The 18,622-nt window shown below is 44.4% G+C and overlaps 1 protein-coding gene across 2 annotated transcripts in view; it reads right to left on the bottom strand.

Annotated features, from left to right (window-relative positions):
• Nucleotides 1-261: 261 nt before the first annotated feature.
• LOC116980688 (V-set and transmembrane domain-containing protein 5-like) overlaps nt 262-18,622 on the bottom strand; it is a 39,219-nt gene continuing 20,858 nt past the window's right edge. Inside the window, exons 3-6 of one of the 2 annotated variants that reach the window (XM_033033143.1) lie at nt 14,701-14,775; nt 11,782-11,865; nt 10,714-10,789; nt 262-1,580 (exon numbers count right to left, since the gene is read on the bottom strand). In XM_033033143.1, the coding sequence (XP_032889034.1) occupies nt 1,580; nt 10,714-10,789; nt 11,782-11,865; nt 14,701-14,775 (236 nt within the window). In that variant the 3' untranslated portion in view covers nt 262-1,579. The remainder of the gene's footprint in view (nt 1,581-10,713; nt 10,790-11,781; nt 11,866-14,700; nt 14,776-18,622) is intronic. The other variant, XM_033033144.1, reaches the window with a different exon arrangement.

Here is an 18,622-nt window from a genome sequence, read left to right as displayed (position 1 = left end):
GATGAGGTAAATGCAAAATGATACTATAGTCAGCAAGGGGATATAAGGCTGGAAGAATAGGTAAGTTAAATTGAATACAGAGAAGAATTATATTCTAGTCTGTCAGAAAGGGTGGGGATAGATTTTCCAGTCCAAATGGCTAAGTTCCAGAATGTGGGCGGAAGTAGTAAGATCTATATGTTCTTGTGCATTGATCTTTAAGGATGACACAACCTGTTGAGGGAATAGTTGTAAAAACATATGGCATCCTCTGCTTCATAATGTTTTAATATATTTTTATTTTCTCGATATGTTGTCATCACATTATCCCCAACTGCGTGTGATAAGCTGGTGGTGAGCAAAAGGCAAAGAATTACGTGTGGTTAGTTACGATGTGAAACTTACTGTGTGATAACAGCAGTCAATTCGGCAGCACGGTGGTGCAGCTGGTAGAACTGCTGCCTCACAGCGCCAGAGACCCTGTGCGATCCTGACCTCGGGAACTGTCTGTGTGGAGTTTGCACGTTCTCCCTGTGACTACGTGTATTTCCTCTGCAGGGTTTCCTCCCATATCCCAAAGATGTGCGGGTTTGTAAGTTAATTGGCCTCTGTAAAATTGCCCACAGGTGTAGGGAGTGGACATAAAAGTGTGATAAAATAGAACCAGAGTGACCGGGTGATCAATGGACAGTGTTGCCTTGATGGGCCGAGAGGCCTGTTTCTATGCTGTTCCTTTTAATCAACTAAGTTTTTTGAAAAAGGGGTTCAAATAACATTGGGGGTGGGAGGTGAGATATGTGTGGGCAATAATTTGCAAAAAGGCTTGTTTAGATTTTAGACTTTAAGGATACAGAGCGGAAACAGGCCCTTCAGCCCACCATGTCCACACCTACGAGCGACCACCCTGTACATTAGCACCAGTTACAATTTTACCAAAGCCAATTAACCTACAAACCTGTACATTTTTGAGGTGTGGGAGAAAACCCGTGTAGTCCCAGGGAGAATATATTAACTGCGTACATTCATCCTGACTACGGACGACAGCCCATAGTCAGGATCAATCCTGGGTGTCTGGCGCTGTGGCACTGCAACATTATTCTCCTTCCCCAGATATCTAATCGTTGCACAGAGTTCCAGAAAGCAACTGCAGGCCAAGTATTATCACAAAGCAGCAAGGAAATTGGAAATAAAGCAACCATAAACGTGAAACGCTTACTACGGAATGGTGACCAGCTATACCACGATAGAGTGGCGCACATATTCCCTGCACGTATCTTTTTTACGTGAAATAGTTTGAATCGGTCCGTCATTGTGGTTGAAATGGAAGACTTCTGAAAATTCAAACGGCATTTTGAAAGAAATTCTTTTAAAGAATGATATCAGAGTTTTCGTAGTTTGCAGGAGTTCTGTGATTGATGATGAGATCTGAGGTAACTTCCAGTTCAGGGAGTTTACAAACACAATTGCCGAGGCAGACAGTGCCGGGCATTTCACTAAACGGCAAGTTCAGTTTTCAGCATCTTCTGTTCATGTACGCTCTTGTTATTTGAGAATTCTGATAAGGGGCATCTCGGCATAAGGATTCCCTTGGTTCTTCCTTTCTGTGAAAATAGAGTGATGGCATTTACTACCTTTGTTTTCTAATGTAACGGCATCTATTCATAACACATCCAGTGCCACTTTACTGTCAATTTATTTTACCAAGTGAGGAAAAGTAAAGTAAGCCACAAATGGTTTATTTTATGGAGGGCAATTCCTTCTGGAGGGAAATCGTACAGCTTCATTTCAGTCTGAAGAAGGGTCTCGACCCGAAACGTCACCCATTCCTTCTCTCCAGAGATGCTGCCTGTCCTGCTGAATTACTCCAAAGTTTTGTGTCTACCTTCGATTTAAACCAGCATCTGCAGGTCCTCCTTCCACAGCTTAATTTGATGATGTGTTAGCTATATTTAAAGATATTGAATTATGATTTTGGATGAAACAAAACCAGCAGAGCAATTCATTTTTGATCTCCAACGGGATTCCACCACTGGCCACATTTTCCCATCTCCTCCCCTTTCATCTTTCCGCAGAGACCGCTCCCTCCATAACTCCTTGGTCAATTCGTCCCTTCCCACCCAAATCATCCCCTCTCCTGCCGCTTTCCCTTGCACCCGCAGAAAATGCTACACTTGTCGTTTTACCTCCCCCCTTGACTCCATCCAAGGACCCAAGCAGTCTTTCCAGGTGTGGCAGAGGTTCACCTGCACCTCCTCCAACCTCATCTATTGCATCCGCTGCTCTAGGTGTTAGCTGCTCTACAACGGTGAGACCAAGCGTAGGCTTGGCGATCGCTTCGCCCAATACCTCCCCTCAGTTCGCAATAACCAAGTGGCTCAGCACTTTAACTCCCCCTCCCATTCCGAATCCGACCTTTCTGTCCTGGGCCTCCTCCATGGCCAGAGTGAGGCCCACTATAAATTGGAGGAGCAGCACCTCATATTTCACTTGGGTAGTTTACACCCCAGCGGTATGAACATTGACTTCTCCAATTTTAGGTAGTCCCTGCTTTCTCCTTCTTTCCCCTCCCCTTCCCAGCTCTCCCACAGCCCACTGTCTCCACCTCTTCCTTTCTTCTTCCCGCCCCCACCAACACATCAGTCTGAGGAAGGGTCTCGACCCGAAACGTCGCCTATTTCTTTCACTCCATAGATGCTGCCTCACCCGCTGAGTTTCTCCAGCATTTTTGTCTAATTCAATTTTGAAAGTATCTGAACTCAATTTTTTAATCTAGTTCTGCTATGAAGAATGCAAGAAGCTGAACTAATCAGCAGCAGTTGTGTCAGTACACAAAAATACCAAGATTCATCAGTTATAGGGGTGAATTGGGCCATTCAGCTGATCAAGTCTACTCTGCCATTCAATCATGGCTGATCTATCTTCCCTTCTCAACCCCATTCTCCTACCTTCTCTCCGTAACCCCTGACACCCGTACTAATCAAAAATCTGTCAATCGCTGCCTTAAAAAGTATCTATTGACTTGGCCTCCACAGCCGTCTGTGGCAATGAATTCCACAGATCCAGCATCCTCTGACTGGCTGTATAGAACGTGCTGCCAGGGGAGGTAGTTGAGGCAGGTACTATCGCAATGTTTAAGAAACATTTAGACAGGTACATGGTTAGGACAGTTTAAGGGGGAATTGGCCAAACACAGGCAGGTGGGACTAGTGTAGATGGGACATGTTGGGCGGTTGGGCTGAAGGGCCTGTTTCCACACTGTATGACTCTATGACTATAACCACCACCTTCTTTATTCTCAGAATAAAATGGAACATTAATAATGTCTAATCCATGGCTTAATATCAATGAAAAACAGAATATGCTGCAAATGTTAAGTGAGAAGGTGAGTCTGAAGAAGGGTCCCGACCAGAAACGTCACCGATCCATGTTCTCCAGAGATGCTGCCTGACCCAGTGAGTTACTCCAGCACTTTGTGTCTTTCCTTGGTTAACCAGCAATTGCAGTTCCTTGTTTCTAAATGTTAAGTGGGATCTCATGGAGTCAAGCAGAGTTATAATTTGAGGACCATGGCCTTTAAACTACAACTCACTTTTCTTGTGCTGATAACTACAAGTCAACTTTGCTAGGGCTTATCAGGTGGCAATGCATCTGCTGTTGTTTAAAGAGAAAGAAAGGAAGGGAAGTAAGCATGATGTTAACAAGATAAAAATCATGCTGTTGTTCAGATTGCTGTTCCACCGTCAATTATATGAGAAACAGATTGGGTGGGTCTAATGAAAGATGCATGGCAATTAACCCCAAAACATGCTCGAATGGATGTTATCTACCATACATGGCAGGCTATCTCAAATGTTACAAAACATGAGAAATGTAATGAATATACAACAGTGATTTGAATATTTAAGTGTTTTTATAGCGTAGGTAAAATAAAGCTGGTAAACTTTGGAGAAGCACACAGGATGTGAACTTGTGGCACTGAGTTTACAGATTTGGGTATTAGATTTAAGAAACAGGCAAACGTGAAACTTGTATCTTTGCAGACCGCATCCTTTGCTTGGTTCTAAACCAGGTGGTTCCGTTTACACTCGCCCATTCGTGTGATCACTGGTTGGCATGGACTTTGTTGGCTAAAGGACCTATTTCCACAACTATCTCTTAAACTAAAACCTAAAACTAAAACTCATAAATATAGCACACATCACCCTTCATGCCAACAAAGATTGGACCCTGAAACCTCCCAACTACTATTGTTGTGGAACAGGCTCTGTTGAATCTGGAGCATATTGCTTTGCTAGCCTTCTCAGTTTAGAGGATCACTTTGCTAATGATGTAAGAAAATTTGATTGGGTAGCTTGGGACGTGCTACAGTTTGCTCAATACCTTGCATAGTCCATAAAGTGTAACTGAACTAACATTTTCTCCATGCTTAGCTGTTGAGACATTGAATCCAAGGACACTGGAGGAGTAATCCAGCCAGTGCACTCATTATTGAAGACGTCATTATGACAATGCCATAATGGCCCTCAGCATCATTGAGTCATACAGTGTGGAAACAAACCCTTCAGCCCAACTTGCCCACACCGACCAACATGTCCCATCTACATTAGTCCTACCTGCCTGCGTTTGGCCCATATCCCTCTAAAGCTATCCTATTCATGTACCTGCCTAAGCTACATTTTTTAAATGTTGCAATCGTACCTGCCTCAACTATCTCATCCGGCAGCTTGTTCCATACACACACCACCCTCTGTATGAAAAGTTACCCCTCAGGTTCTTATTAAATATTTGCCTCGCCCTCTCACCTTTAACCTATCTCTTCGGGTTCTCAATTTCCCCAACTCTGGGCAAGAGACTCTGTGTGTCTACCCAATCTATTCCCCTCATGATTTTGTTAACCTCTGTAAGATCACCCCTCATCCTCCTACACTCCGAGGAATAGAGTCCTACCCAGCTCAGCCTCTCCCTATAGCCCAGGCCCTCAAATCCTGGCAACATCCTCGCAAATCTTCTCTGGACCCTTTCCAGTTGACAACATCGTTCCTATAACATGGCACCAGCACTGAACACAACACTCTCAATGTGGCCTCACCAACATCTTATATAACTGCAACATGACCTCCCAACTTCTGTACACAATACTCTGACTGATGAAGGCCAATGTGCTGAAAAGGACATTGAGGACCTTACATCGGGAGATGTGGCTAGTTTCTGTGGCCACCTAAATGATATTATTTCAAATAAGGCTGGGCTGTTCTGATTTACTGAATCTCTGACTGAAAGCTGACACCACCATCATTATCATCCAAATACAAGGAGCTGCCAGTCCTCTAAGTAAGGAAAAGAGGCAGCAGTATGAAGGCAACTAAAGAAACACCATAGTAGTGGAGACACAGCCTGCGACTGATTTACGACACTTTAAAAGGCATTGGAACCAAGTCCTTTCTCGACATTCAAAGGAACAAAGCACATTGCTCATTCAGTCCTTGCCACGGATTCAATAAACCCCCAACAGACTAAGCAAACATCTTAACACGCAAAATAGTGGAAATTGTTATTTTTCCTGTGTCTTCAGATTGCAGGATGTTTTTAGCTACTGAAAAGACGTTGTTCCACGAGGGAACAAAGAGGTATTTACATTATCTGTTTTGAAAATGGCACATTAATGGTTCCTCGGCTTTGCCAACATAAAAGGTACAAACCAAGGGATACATCTGCTATGTCAAACCCGGAAAAAAGAATATGTGTGCCTGAGACATATTTCACATTCAAGGCACAGCATTTCACAGGAACTGCTAAGCTTGTAACAGTGGCACAGCACAAATAGGTTGTGATAAGCAACCTAATTCAATTCCAAGAAAACAATTCAGGCAAGGAAGAATGGTCAGCAACTTAAACAGTGAGGAGAAAGGGCTCCTTTGTGGAAGTGCCCGATACCATTCCTCATAGCATAAATGACACTCTGCGCTAAATTATGAACCGTGAATTGTTAAGCTATCATTGCTCTGATTTTAACCATGCATCTATAGTGTGAGTGTTGCTCTCATTTTGAAGGAACATTTCCAAACACCACACCATTCTGGCCTGGACATATGTTGCTCTTCATTCATAATTACCGGATCCAAATCCATCAAACTTCCTGCACCTCAATGCAGGGACTTCCTGGATCTTAGTGCAGGGCCCGTGGAGCGGCACGGTAGCACAGAGGTAGAGTTGCTGCCGTACAGTGGCAGAGACCCAGGTTCCATCCTAACTATGAGGTGTTGTCTCTACAGAGTTTGAATGTTCTCCCTGTGTCCGCCTGGGTTTCATCCACGTGCTCTGGTTTCCTCCCACACTCCAATGATGTACAGGTTTGTAGGTTAATTGGCTTCTGTAAAAATTGTAAATTGTCCCTAGTGTGAAGGATAGTGCTAGTGTACGGGGTGATCGCTGGTCGGCATGGACTCAGTGGGCTCTATCTCTATCTCTATCTCTAAAGTAAACGTCCTGGATTTTTTTTTTAAAATTATTTTTATTAGAAGTACGGTAAATTACAATAATACACAACACATATATCTTAATACATTTTTTTGTATTTAAGAAAAAGATAGAAGTAAGGAAAGTAAAGAAAGTGCGCAAGAGTCGTGAAGTGCAAGAGCGTGTTGGGAAAAGAAAGCCCCTTAGAAAAGAAGTTAGAGAAGGAAGTAAAGTAAGAAAGTAGACCCTAGAAAAGAAAGAAATAGAAAGTAGGAACAATCGCTCTATTATAACATTAAACTCCGCAGAAAGGGGACTACCAACCAAGTCTGTTTTTGTTGTTTTACCTCCCATTGCCAGGTCCTGATACCATTTATTTATTTATTTATTTTTAAAATTACTATTGCACCTCATGCTTGTAATAGGTCCAGAAACGCAGACCACGTCTTTTGGAATTGGTCTGCTTTACCTGCTAAGAGGAATCTCATCTCTTCCAGATGTAATGTTTCAAACATATTTGATGTCCACATTTTTATTGTTGGTGTGGGCGCATTTTTCCAGAATTTAAGTATGAGCTTTTTTCCCATTATTAGCCCATAATTGAATAAATTCTTCTGATACACGTTTAATTCAGGGATACCTTCCGATATTCCAAAAATGATCCATTCTGGTTTTGGTACCAGTTTTATTTTAATTAATTTTGAAAAAATATCAAATATTTCATACCAGAATTTTTGGATTTTTGTACAAAAAACAAAAGAATGCGCTATGGTAGCTTCTTGACACAGACATTTATCACAGATTGGTGAAACATTAGGAAATATTTTATTTAATTTAGGTTTTGAATAATATAGTCTATGTAATGTTTTGAATTGGATGAGCGTATGTCGTACGTTGATCGAACATTTATGCACCTGTAGTAAATGATTATCCCAGCTCTCTTTTGAAATTGTTATAGCTAATACTTCTTCCCAGTCTCTTGGGAACGTCCTGGATTTCAATGCAAGAACCTCCTGTATGACTAGAAATGAGGAGGTCATTCACCAGACGGACTATGGTGGCTTTGGAAAGTAACACAGTCCCTTCTTTTCCAAATGGTTAGGAACATTAGCCTTGTCCATCATGCCTACACCTGCATTTTAGGAATAAAATAGATGTTTTACTTAAGTTTGCTATTTTGGCAGAAATCGAAACTTTTCAAGAGTTCAAGTTCAAGTGAGTTTATTGTCATGTGTCCCCGATAGGACAATGAAATTCTTGCTTAGCTTCAGCACAACAGAACATAATAGGCATTGACTACAAAACACATGAATAAATAAACTGATAAAGTGCAAATAACAGATAATGGGTTATTAATGTTCAGAGTTTTGTCCGAGCCAGGTTTAATAGCCTGATGGCTGTGGGGAAGTAGTTATTCCTGAACCTGGTCGTTGCAGTTTTCAGGCTCCTGTACCTTCTACCTGAAGGTAGCAGGGAGATGAGTGTGTGGCCAGGATGGTGTGGGTCTTTGATGATACTGCCAGCCTTTTTGAGGCAGCGACTGCGATAAATCCCCTCGATGGAAGGAAGGTCAGAGCCGATGATGGACTGGGCAGTGTTTACTACTTTTTGTAGTCTCTTCCTCTCCAGGGCACTCAAGTTGCCGAACCAAGCCACGATGCAACCGGTCAGCATGCTCTCTACTGTGCACATGTAGAAGTTAGAGAGAGTCCTCCTTGACAAACCGACTCTCCGTAATCTTCTCAGGAAGTAGAGGCGCTGATGAGCTTTCTTGATGATTGCATTAGTGTTCTCGGACCAGGAAAGATCTTCAGAGATGTGCACGCCCAGGAATTTGAAGCTCTTGACCCTTTCAACCATTGACCCATTGATATAAATGGGACTGTGGGTCTCCATCCTACTCCTTCCAAAGTCCACAATCAGTTCCTTGGTTTTGCTGGTGTTGAGGGCCAGGTTATTGTGCTGGCACCATATGGACAGTCGCTCAATCTCTCTTCTATACTCTGACTCATCCTCATCAGTGATACTTCCCACAACAGTGGTGTCGTCAGCAAACTTGATGATGGAGTTCCCACTATGACCGGCTACGCAGTCATGAATATAGAGTGAGTACAGCAGGGGGCTGAGCACGCAGCCTTGAGGTGCTCCCGTGCTGATTGTTATCGAGGCTGACACATTTCCACCAATACGAACAGACTGTGGTCTGTGGATGAGGAAGTCGAGGATCCAATTTCAGAGGGCTGCGTAGATACCCAGTTCTGCGAGTTTGGTAACCAGATTGGAGGGGATGCTTGTGTTAAATGCCGAGCTGTAATCAATGAGTAACAGCCTGACATATGAGTTTTTGTTGTCCAAGTGGTCCAGAGCGGAGTGGAGAGCCAGTGAGATCGCATCCACCATTGATCTGTTGTGGCGGTAAGCGAACTGCAGTGGGTCCAGGTTTGTGTCGAGGTAGGAGTTGATTTGCTCCATGATCAGCCTCTCAAAGCACTTCATCACCACCGGCGTTAGTGCCACTGGTCGATAGTCATTGAGGCACATCACCTTACTCTTCTTGGGCACTGGTATAATGGATGCCCTTTTGAAGCAGGTGGGAACCTCAGACCTCAGAAGTGAAAGGTTGAAAATGACCGTAAAATCTCCAGCCAGTTGGTCCACATAGGTTTTTAGAACACGACCAGGTATACCATCAGGTCCCGGCGCTTTTCGAGGGTTCACCCCTCTGAAGGATTTCCTGACGTCGGCCTCTGTGACTGAGACTGAAATACCATCACAGCGAATGGGGGCTCGGGAAGGCACATCAGTGTTCTCCCTATCAAACCGTGCGTAAAACGCATTGAGCTCATCAGGGAGTGATGTTTCGCCGACATTCGAGCTGCCTCCTGATTTCGCCTTGTAGGAGGTGATTGCATTCAGGCCCCACCACAGCTGCCGAACATCTGTCTCATCCTCCAGCTTGGAGCAGAAGTTTCGTTTGGCCTTTTTTATGGCCTTACCAAGGTCATATCTGGACTTCTTGTAGACCACTGTATCATCGGACATGAATGCCCAGTGTCTGGTCTTCAGAAGAGTGCGGATCTCAAAGTTCATCCAAGGTTTCTGATTGGGAAACACTCGGAAGGTTTTGATGGGGATGCAGTCCTCCACACATTTCTTAATGAAGTCTGTAACGACTGTGGCGTATTTGTTCAGTCCCCCCCCGACCAGCTCTGTACAGTCCTCACCTCTGGGGGTGCGCTCTTCAATTGCTGCCTGTAGGCAGGAAGAAGCAGCACCGCGGTATGGTCGGATTTACCAAAGTGAGGGCGAGGAATAGAGCGGTAGGCATTCTTGATGGCGGTGTAGCAGTGGTCGAGGGTGTTTGGTCCTCTGGTGCAGCAGGAGACATGTTGGTGGAAGTTAGGGAGTGATTTCTTGAGGTTTGCCTTATTGAAGTCCCCAGCAATGGTGGTAAATGCCTCGGGGTAAGACGTCTGGTGTTTGTTGACCACGGCGTGCAGCTCCTCCAGTGCCAGACGGACGTCTGCCTGGGGTGGGATGTAGACCGCGGTCAGGATGATGGAGGTGAATTCCCTCGGAAGGTGGAAGGGACGGCACTTCACCGCCAGATGTTCGAGGTGTGGAGAGCAGGAGTTGGACAGGACTGCCACGTCTGAGCACCACACAACTTTTGAAGGGACTTCCAATAAATACAGACACATAGTTATGAGAATACAGTTTGGACCTCAGTAAGGAGAAGATTAATGTTCGGACCGACAGTTTGTATGCTCAGGACAAGATTTGATTTTTGATGAAAGCGATGTTGATAGCAAAAGGCCATTTACTTTAGTGAATAAAACGCAACACTTGTTACTCTGGGAGCCAGGATTAAAAACTGGGATTTCAGTTGAATAATTGGGAATTAGGTTGAGGAAGCAAGCAATGGGTTGTATGGTAAGGGTGGCTTGAAGAGGGCTAGAGAATGATAAAACTGAAACTAAAGAAAAAATATCAGTTCAAGGCTAAAACATTTGGCCTTGTGGATGAGAAGAAGAGTTGAAATGAAAGACACGGCTGATCAGATGGCTACCTTATATATGACCAAAGTACAGGTCCACCACCGGTTTTCTGGTTACAGAACGTTGCCGGATTATACTAAAGATAGACACAAAATTTTGTGTAACTCAGCGGGTCAGGCAGCATCTCCATACTAGACCTTGGCTTAGAGTCTTTTGTTTGACATGTCAGCTGAGAACCTATAGAGGTAATAGGGTTAACATCTTGCTGTAACCTACTTACCAGGTATATCTTGACCCATTCCAATTGCCGTAAATTGGATATTCTGTAGACTTAGTTGGTAGTGAAAATCTATTAACTGCAAGGAAAAAAGAGCAAAACTAGAACTCTACAAACATATTGTAAAAAAAACTCATGTCATAATTAAGGCACAATCTAAAATACAACATTTCTATTTTTGATTCTCATACACATGCTATTAACATTTACCTGCCTTTGATGTGTTTAATATTGGAGGTCACAGTTAATATAACCTTTGACGTCCTTACTAATCAAGAACATATCAATCTCTGCTTTAAAAAAATTCCAAAACCTTGGCTTCCATAGCCATCTGTAGCAATGAATTCCACAGATTCAACACTTTCCTGGCCAAACAAATTTCCCATAGAAACAAAGAACTGCAGATGCTGGTTTACACAAAAGGACACAAAGTGATTGAGTAACTCAGAGGATCAAGCAGCATCTCTGGAGAACAGAGATAGGTGACATTTCGGGTCAAGACCCATCTTCAGAATGAAATGCCACATTTCCATGTTCTCCGGATATGCTGCCTAACCCGCTGAATTACTCCAACTCTTTGTGTCCTTTCTTCTTCATCTCCATTCTAAAGATATGTTCTTTTATTCCAAGGCTGTGCCCTCTGGTCCTGGACTCTCCCACTACTGGAAACATCCTCTCCATGCCCATTCTACCTAGACCTTTCATTATTTGGTAGTTTTCAAACAGCTGCATCTGAGGAGGGAATGGACATTCATGGTCCCGACCCAAAAGTAATCAGTCTATTCCGTTACCTGCTGACTTCCACCAATGCTGCATTTTGCTCAAGATCCTAACATCTGCAGTTGCTTGTGTGTCCATTAATGGTTCCTTTTGGGACCACTATCAACAGCCAACTTGATTCAGCCCAAAAAGATTTTCCATATTTAGAATTTTTTTCATGAAATTACAAAAGCATACAACATACACAGAACATACAACAGTACAGTACGGAGGAATAGTACTTCAAATGTAAAAAAATTAGGAGTTGCTTGCCAATCTACGTCACATAGTCTTGTAGAGCTGGTTTCTTACCTCTTGATGTTGCTCTCCAAGCTGATTTCCTTTTAATCCAAAGAAGTATAATGATCACTCCCAAAATGACTCCAACGATTGACACTGTCATAAATAGTAGTTAATAAATTGGATTGTACATTTATTAATTAACAAACAACTTATTTTAAGAAAAAACACTTTAATAAGCAGATTATAAAGGTTTATGTTTGCCTTATGGTCTTAAACACATGTGAGCGAATTCAAAATGTGTTCAAATGTAATAAAATGTATAATGTTCCCTGTAACTGAAAAAAATGCCAGTAGCGGCTCTAATGTAAACTCATTTATTGTTGGGATCCTGAATATTATTACTGAAAGATCAAAGATGAAAGGCAAATACTCTCAGTACAGGAAACCATTAAAGTTCTAACTGCTTATGGCAGATGGCAATAAAGTAAAGCTCCCTTGAGTATAATTGTTTATCTGATCCTTATGTCAATGAGTGCGAGTGAATTTTTGATTGCTCAATACCACAGGCTAAATAAAAATCAGTGTACTCATATTGTGGGTAGCTGACTAACAGGGGAGCAAGAAAAAATGACTGAGAAACCTTGGGGCTGCAGTCACCATCGATCAGATATAACAGTCAAAACATTTGTTTCACCCTGCTAGTCAACTGGTTCGCCCACTTCACACAACAAAGCTGGTTTCTGGATTCTGCGTTTGGTATAGTTCTTCTGCAAAATATGTTTAACGAAACAAAATACATTGAATGATAGAGTCATAGAGAGTCTTTGAGTCATATAGCATGGAAACAGGCCCTTCGGCCCAACTTGCCCATGCCAACCAAGGTGCCCCATCTTTACCAGTCCCATCTGTCCGCATTTGGACCATGTCCCTCTAACACTATCCTGTCTATGTACCTGCCCAAATGACATAAATGTTTTGATAGTACAGGTGCACAACCTTTTATCCGAAGATCCAAATAACGAAAACCTCCGAATAGCGGACATTTTTTCGGTCCTTGAAGAAAGGTCCTTGAAAACGTTCACCGAGGGCGGCCCGCAGAGGTTACAGCGGAACCTCCGGTCGGTCCTCGAAGAAAGGGGAACTAAATCCCCATTCATAGAAGAGAAGGTGAGGGTATATTGCGCGGGAGGGTTAATAATTGACAATATGCTGCTGCCTGCCCGCTGAGTTAAAAAGTTCCCACGGTAGACTCACGATACACAGTGTATCGTGAGTCTTGCGTGGGAACTTTTTAACTCAGCGGGCAGGCAGCAGCAGATTGTCGCTCCCTTCAGTTTCACCCCACCTACACCCCTCTGCTTCCCGGCCATGTGTGTGACCCCTTCCCTCCCCTCTCCAGCTCCCCGCCCATTGCACCGGCGCGGGGGCTTTGCACTGTCTTCACGTCGGCGATGCCAGCAGGTCAGTGCCAGTCACCGGAGACGTCAGGACCAACGGGTCACCGACCCCCAGGCCCACTGCAAGCACGGAGATCCCAGAGACCCACAGCCAGCAGCAGCCCAGCCCCGTTCCAACTCCAGAGGAAAACTGCAAACTGGCCGGAGACGTCAGGACCACCAGAAGCCGCTCCCCGATGGGCCGCTACGGCGACAAGTGGCAGTTCGCCCACAGCCCGAGCTGCGCCCCCTCATCGGGACACCGACCCCCAGGCCCACTGCAAGCACGGAGATCCCAGATCAGCAACTCCAGCCCAGCCCCGTTCCAACTCCAGAGGAACACGCTCCCCGTATGGGCAGAAGCTGATGGTGTGCAAGGGACGTCTTGTTCTTGGGGTCGCGCAGCTCGGGCTGTGGGCGAACTGCCACTTGTCGCCGTAGCGGCCCATCGGGGAGCGGATTCCTCTGGAGTTGGAGTTGGAGGGGGGTATTGTGCTGTTTGATCGCCCCCTGCTATCCCAGGGACAGGGAGACAGGACGTTCACCGAGGGCGGCCCGCAGAGGTGACAGCAGAACCTCCGGTCGGTCCTCGAAGAAAGGGAAACTAAATCCCCATTCATAAAAGAGAAGGTGAGGGTATATTGCGCGGGAGAGTAGGAATCCCAAGACAAAGTTGAGTGAGCGTTCACCGAGGGTGGCCCGCAGAGGTGACAGCGGAACCTCCGGTCGGTCCTGGAAGAAAGGGGAACTAAATCCCCTTCATAAAAGAGAAGTGGAGGGTATATTGCCCGGGAGGGTATATCGCCTACCTGGAAGAAACCGGACATTTTTTCCAGGATGTCGTCTGCACACCAAAGCTCACCAAAGCTCACATTTGGCGCTAAACATGGCACGCCAAAGCTCACGTTTGGCGCCAAACGCACGTCGCCTCTGCTGCACACGGATATAAGAGTGTGAAAATGTCGCCTTAGGCCGCCTAAGGGCATGTAGCCCCGCTAGGGTGACATGAGTGCGAGAGGTGATTCAATGCTGCGGTCACCTTTACAAATTCAGGAATTCATTCAACACATTGCATTTCATACAGACATTTATTCTGCAAGAAAAAACTACATTGAAGACTCAAACTCGCGACCGAGGAACTGCCGGGATCAAGGTGCAAACTCGCGACCTTGCGGATATGAGCCGAGCACTCTACCACTGAGCCAGCCATTAAAATCTACGCTAAACAATTTCCATTCCGAAGGCCGACAAATTCCGAATTACGAAAAGTGTCTGGTCCCAAGGCTTTCGGATAAAAGGTTGTGCACCTGTACCTGCAAATTTTAGACATATCCAGGAGAAATACGATATGTAAGAAAATGTATACTATTCCATCATTCATAAACCTACTGTATGCAATAATAATCTTATTGAAATCAATTTTAAACCTCCAATTAACCAGTTACAATATACCATGTCTTTGAGGAACCATTTGTTCCATCTATCTTGAAATAAGTGACAAACTATATTAAACTAAACTAAATTTCAAGGCATATGCAGTGTGCCCCATTACCTGATAGGGATATTGTTGTTTTCAAGCCATTGTCTTTTGTCTGATTTATCTCAAACGTCTCTGCTTTTCTGTAATCTGAAATACATTAAATAAAAAACAAGCATCATTAATAGTAAGGATAGACACATAGTCCTAAAGCAACTCGGTGGGTGGGAACATGGATGGGTGATGTTTTGGAGCTAACTGGTTGGTTCATTGTTGGCTGGGGAAGGTGTGACCTCAAGAGAACCAATGTGGAGAACAGTGGTCGTTTAACTACCTATACTCCCCTCCCCTTCCCCCTTGCTCCATTTGTCCCCCCCTCAAGCAGTCACAGGGGATCGTACACACTCTTTACGGACAGCACCCGTAGTCAGGGTCTAACCTTGGCCACTGGTACAGTAAGCCAGCCACTCTACTGCTGCGCCACTGTGCCTTTTTAATACAAGGCAAAAGAAATGTGGGCAGTAGTAGAACCAACATTGACAATTACCTTCAGTAGAGAATGAATTAAACAAGAATTACTCTAAGCTTTCACATCCTGCGTATGTTCTCCAAAATTCTGCAATAAAAAATATCTGTTATGGGCACTGACACTTCCAAACTGCTGCAAGAATTTGGAAGTAAGACATTCCATAACATAATGCAGAACATATGCTTTGGAAACAATAATGGCAGCTGTTAATATTGGGAATGTTAATCCGAGAAAATAATGCAATGTAGGAAGATGTTTTTGTGGCCTGACATAAGTTGCCTTATTATTGTCCCTATCAAGCAGCATCTGTAGCTCTTTGTTTCTATGTTGTCAAGGTTCATGTTCAATCTTCAAATGGTAAAAATCTACCACTCACCACATTTGCCGTTCATAAGTTCATTTGAATTGAATTGATTTTATTAGGGACAGTGCATATTAATAAACATTTGCATGTAATATGCAAGATTGTAGCCAGTAGCTAATTTCCATCTTTAGTCCCACACAAGGTAAACACATCCCAAACAAGGTAAAAACAAAAGACAAAAACAAAAACAAAACAAACAATATGGTTTAGCCTGCAGTCATAACATAGAATAAATAACAAACACTCAACACAGTTTAAAGTCCCAAAGTCATTGTCTCTTCCCTCCTTGCTCTCCCTCTGCGCTGAGGCAATCCAAGCCTCCGATGTTGTGACCCCGCCGGGTGATGGTAGGTAAGTCCCGCAGGTTGAATCCGAGCTCCGCAAACGGGCCGGTTCAAACTCCGCAGCCCGGGGCGGTCGAAGCTGCCGAAGCTGCCGTCCTCCAGTCCAGCGGACGCAGCTGTAGTTGCGGGAGCTCCGGAAAACAGAACTCGAGCTCCCAATGATGTCGTCCACTGGCCCACTGGCCCGCGGCCGAGCCTCCGAGGCTCCAAAGTCGGGTCGGAAGTTGTGCCGCACCGCAACCACAGCCCCGAAGTCGGCCAGCCTCGCGTTGGTAAGTCCTGGCTCTGCTCCACAGCCTCCACAGCCTCGAGGTCGGTCGCAGTGGGAGGCCGCCAGCTCCGCGATGGGCCTCAGCGCAGACGGACACGGAGACGGGGGATACGGCAGGAAAAGTTGCATCCCCCCAAAGGAAGAGTCAAAAAACACACCACACCCACCCCCCCCCACACACACACACACACAGCCAAACAAACCGAAACAAACCGCAAAAACAGGACAAAAGAAAACAAAAAACAGAAAAGACAAACGGACTGCAGGCGAGCCGCAGCTGCAAGGCAGCGCAGCCACTCCCATTGTCACTCTCATAAGTTATAGGAGTAGAATAAAGCTATTCGGCTCATCAGGTCCACTCCGCCGTTCTATCATGGCCGATCTATCTTTCTCTCTCAACCCCATTCTCCTGCCTTCTCCCCATAATCCCTGACTAATCAAGAATCTGTCAATCTCCGCCTTAAAAATATCCATTGACGTCCTGTGGCTATGAATTCCCCAGATTCACCATCCTCTGACTAAAGAAATCCCTCCTCGTCTTCTTTCTAAAGATATGTCCTTTTATTCTGAAGCTGTACCTTCTGGTCCTAGACTCTCCCACTAGGGGAAATATCCTCTCCACATCCAGGCCTTTCGCTATTCAGTAAAGTTCAGTAATCTATATCTTCTTTGGCTGCCTTACAGCAATTTCAATCAATAATCAAGCTCCCATGCCATGTCCATCACTTCACTGAGCTTGGTTTCAAATTTCAATCCCATATCTCACAGCTCGCTCACCCTGGCAGCCTTTGCAGCTTTATCGACCAAATGCAGATCAGGCAATGGCATACTTCTTTCTTATTTAAAAACAGACGAGATTGTGCATAATAAGGAGCAACTGTAAAGGTCGAGGCTCTGGCCTTTAAATACCTGTATTCATATCAATTTCTGAGATGCAGGGCAGACTGTGTCTGTGTAATGTGAAACCTGAGATAGTTTATACTTCTGTGCTCTCCCTGCTTGTGCCCCACCAATCTCCCACCTGGCAGGAATATGGCAGTCAGAGAAAGGAGTGGGACGTTGAGTGAAAGAAAGTCATAACAGGAATTGGAGAAGTTGAGACACAGTGGTGCAGCGGTAGAGTTGCTGCCTTACAGCGCCAGAGACCCGGGTTCGATCCTGACTAAGGGTGCTGTCTATACAGAGTTTGTACGTTCTCCCTGTTACTGCGTGTGATTTCTCCGGGTGCTCCGGTTTCCTCCCACACTCCAAAGACGTGCAGGTTTGTAAGTTTATTGGCTCTGTAAAAAATTGTCTCTAGTGTGCAGGATAGCATTAGTGTACGGGGTGATTGCCAGTTGGCACGGACTGGGCGGGCCTATGGGCCTGTTTCCATGCTAAAGTCTAAAGAGTCTCTCCTTCAGGTAAATTGTTAGTAGCCTGGTCGACCTGAAGAAGAGTCCCAACCCAAAACATCACCTATGCCTTTTCTCCAGAGATACTGCCTGACACACTGGGATACACCAACACTTTTGTCCATCTTCGGTAACAGCATCTAAGGTCTTTTCTACACATAAATCATTGGTAGATTGGTCAAGAAATACTTTTTGTTGTCTTGAGGTGGAAAACCAAGGTAACTGTAGATACATTCAGGAGCATTCCTCAGGGTAGCCTGGAAGAGCAAGTTAGGACTATAGTCCACTGGAAGGCAGCAGGGTCGTTGTGAGTAGCAATTTTAACTTGGTGAGCCAAAACCACAAAAACATGGTAATAATCAGTTCACATAAACCTTGCATTCCTCCTTGCTTTAAACATGCAGCATGGAACAGTACAGCACAGGAACAGGTGCTTCGACCCACAATATCTGTGCTGAAAACAATGCAAGATAAACTAAATCAGGAAGAAAGCATCTTTGTGTAAGAAGGAACTGCAGATGCTGGTTTAAACCGAAGATAGACACAAATGCTGGAGCAACTCAGCAGGACAGGCTGCGTCTCTGGAGAGAAGGAATGGGCTACGTTTCGGGTTGAGATCCTTCTTCAGACTCCATTTTCTATGAAAGCATCTTTCCCCCTTAATATTGTTATCAACTTGTAGGCATACGCATATTATTGAATGAGATTTGGAGGAAATATTGCAATAAATCACTATGTCTTTCACCACAATAGAACAATGATGTGTTGCAGATCAGAAAGCTAACATATGAAGCAGCTAAAATAGTGAAAGCCTAATATTTCGTCACAATGACTCCCTGCTCACTTGCCCACTCAAGCAGCTCTTATTTTGAGTGACTGTGAGTCAATCTAACTGGCCTATTGTTAATCCTGCAGATATGCTTCGACAGGCAAAGCTGAACCAGCTGCTCGGGCTACCAAAGAACTGTGTTGATTATGAATCACCTGAATCACATTCAAAAACCTGAAATCAATTAAAGACACCTTAAAATGTGTAAAAAATAATAACATTTCAAATAAATATAATGATAACACATAAACACACCAGAAAACCTT

The sequence above is a fragment of the Amblyraja radiata genome, chromosome 14, assembly GCF_010909765.2.
Source record: "Amblyraja radiata isolate CabotCenter1 chromosome 14, sAmbRad1.1.pri, whole genome shotgun sequence".
Classification (NCBI taxonomy): Eukaryota; Metazoa; Chordata; class Chondrichthyes; order Rajiformes; family Rajidae; genus Amblyraja; species Amblyraja radiata.
The sequence above is the reverse complement of the archived record's forward strand: the minus strand, read 5'-3'. Positions and strand labels throughout refer to the sequence as shown.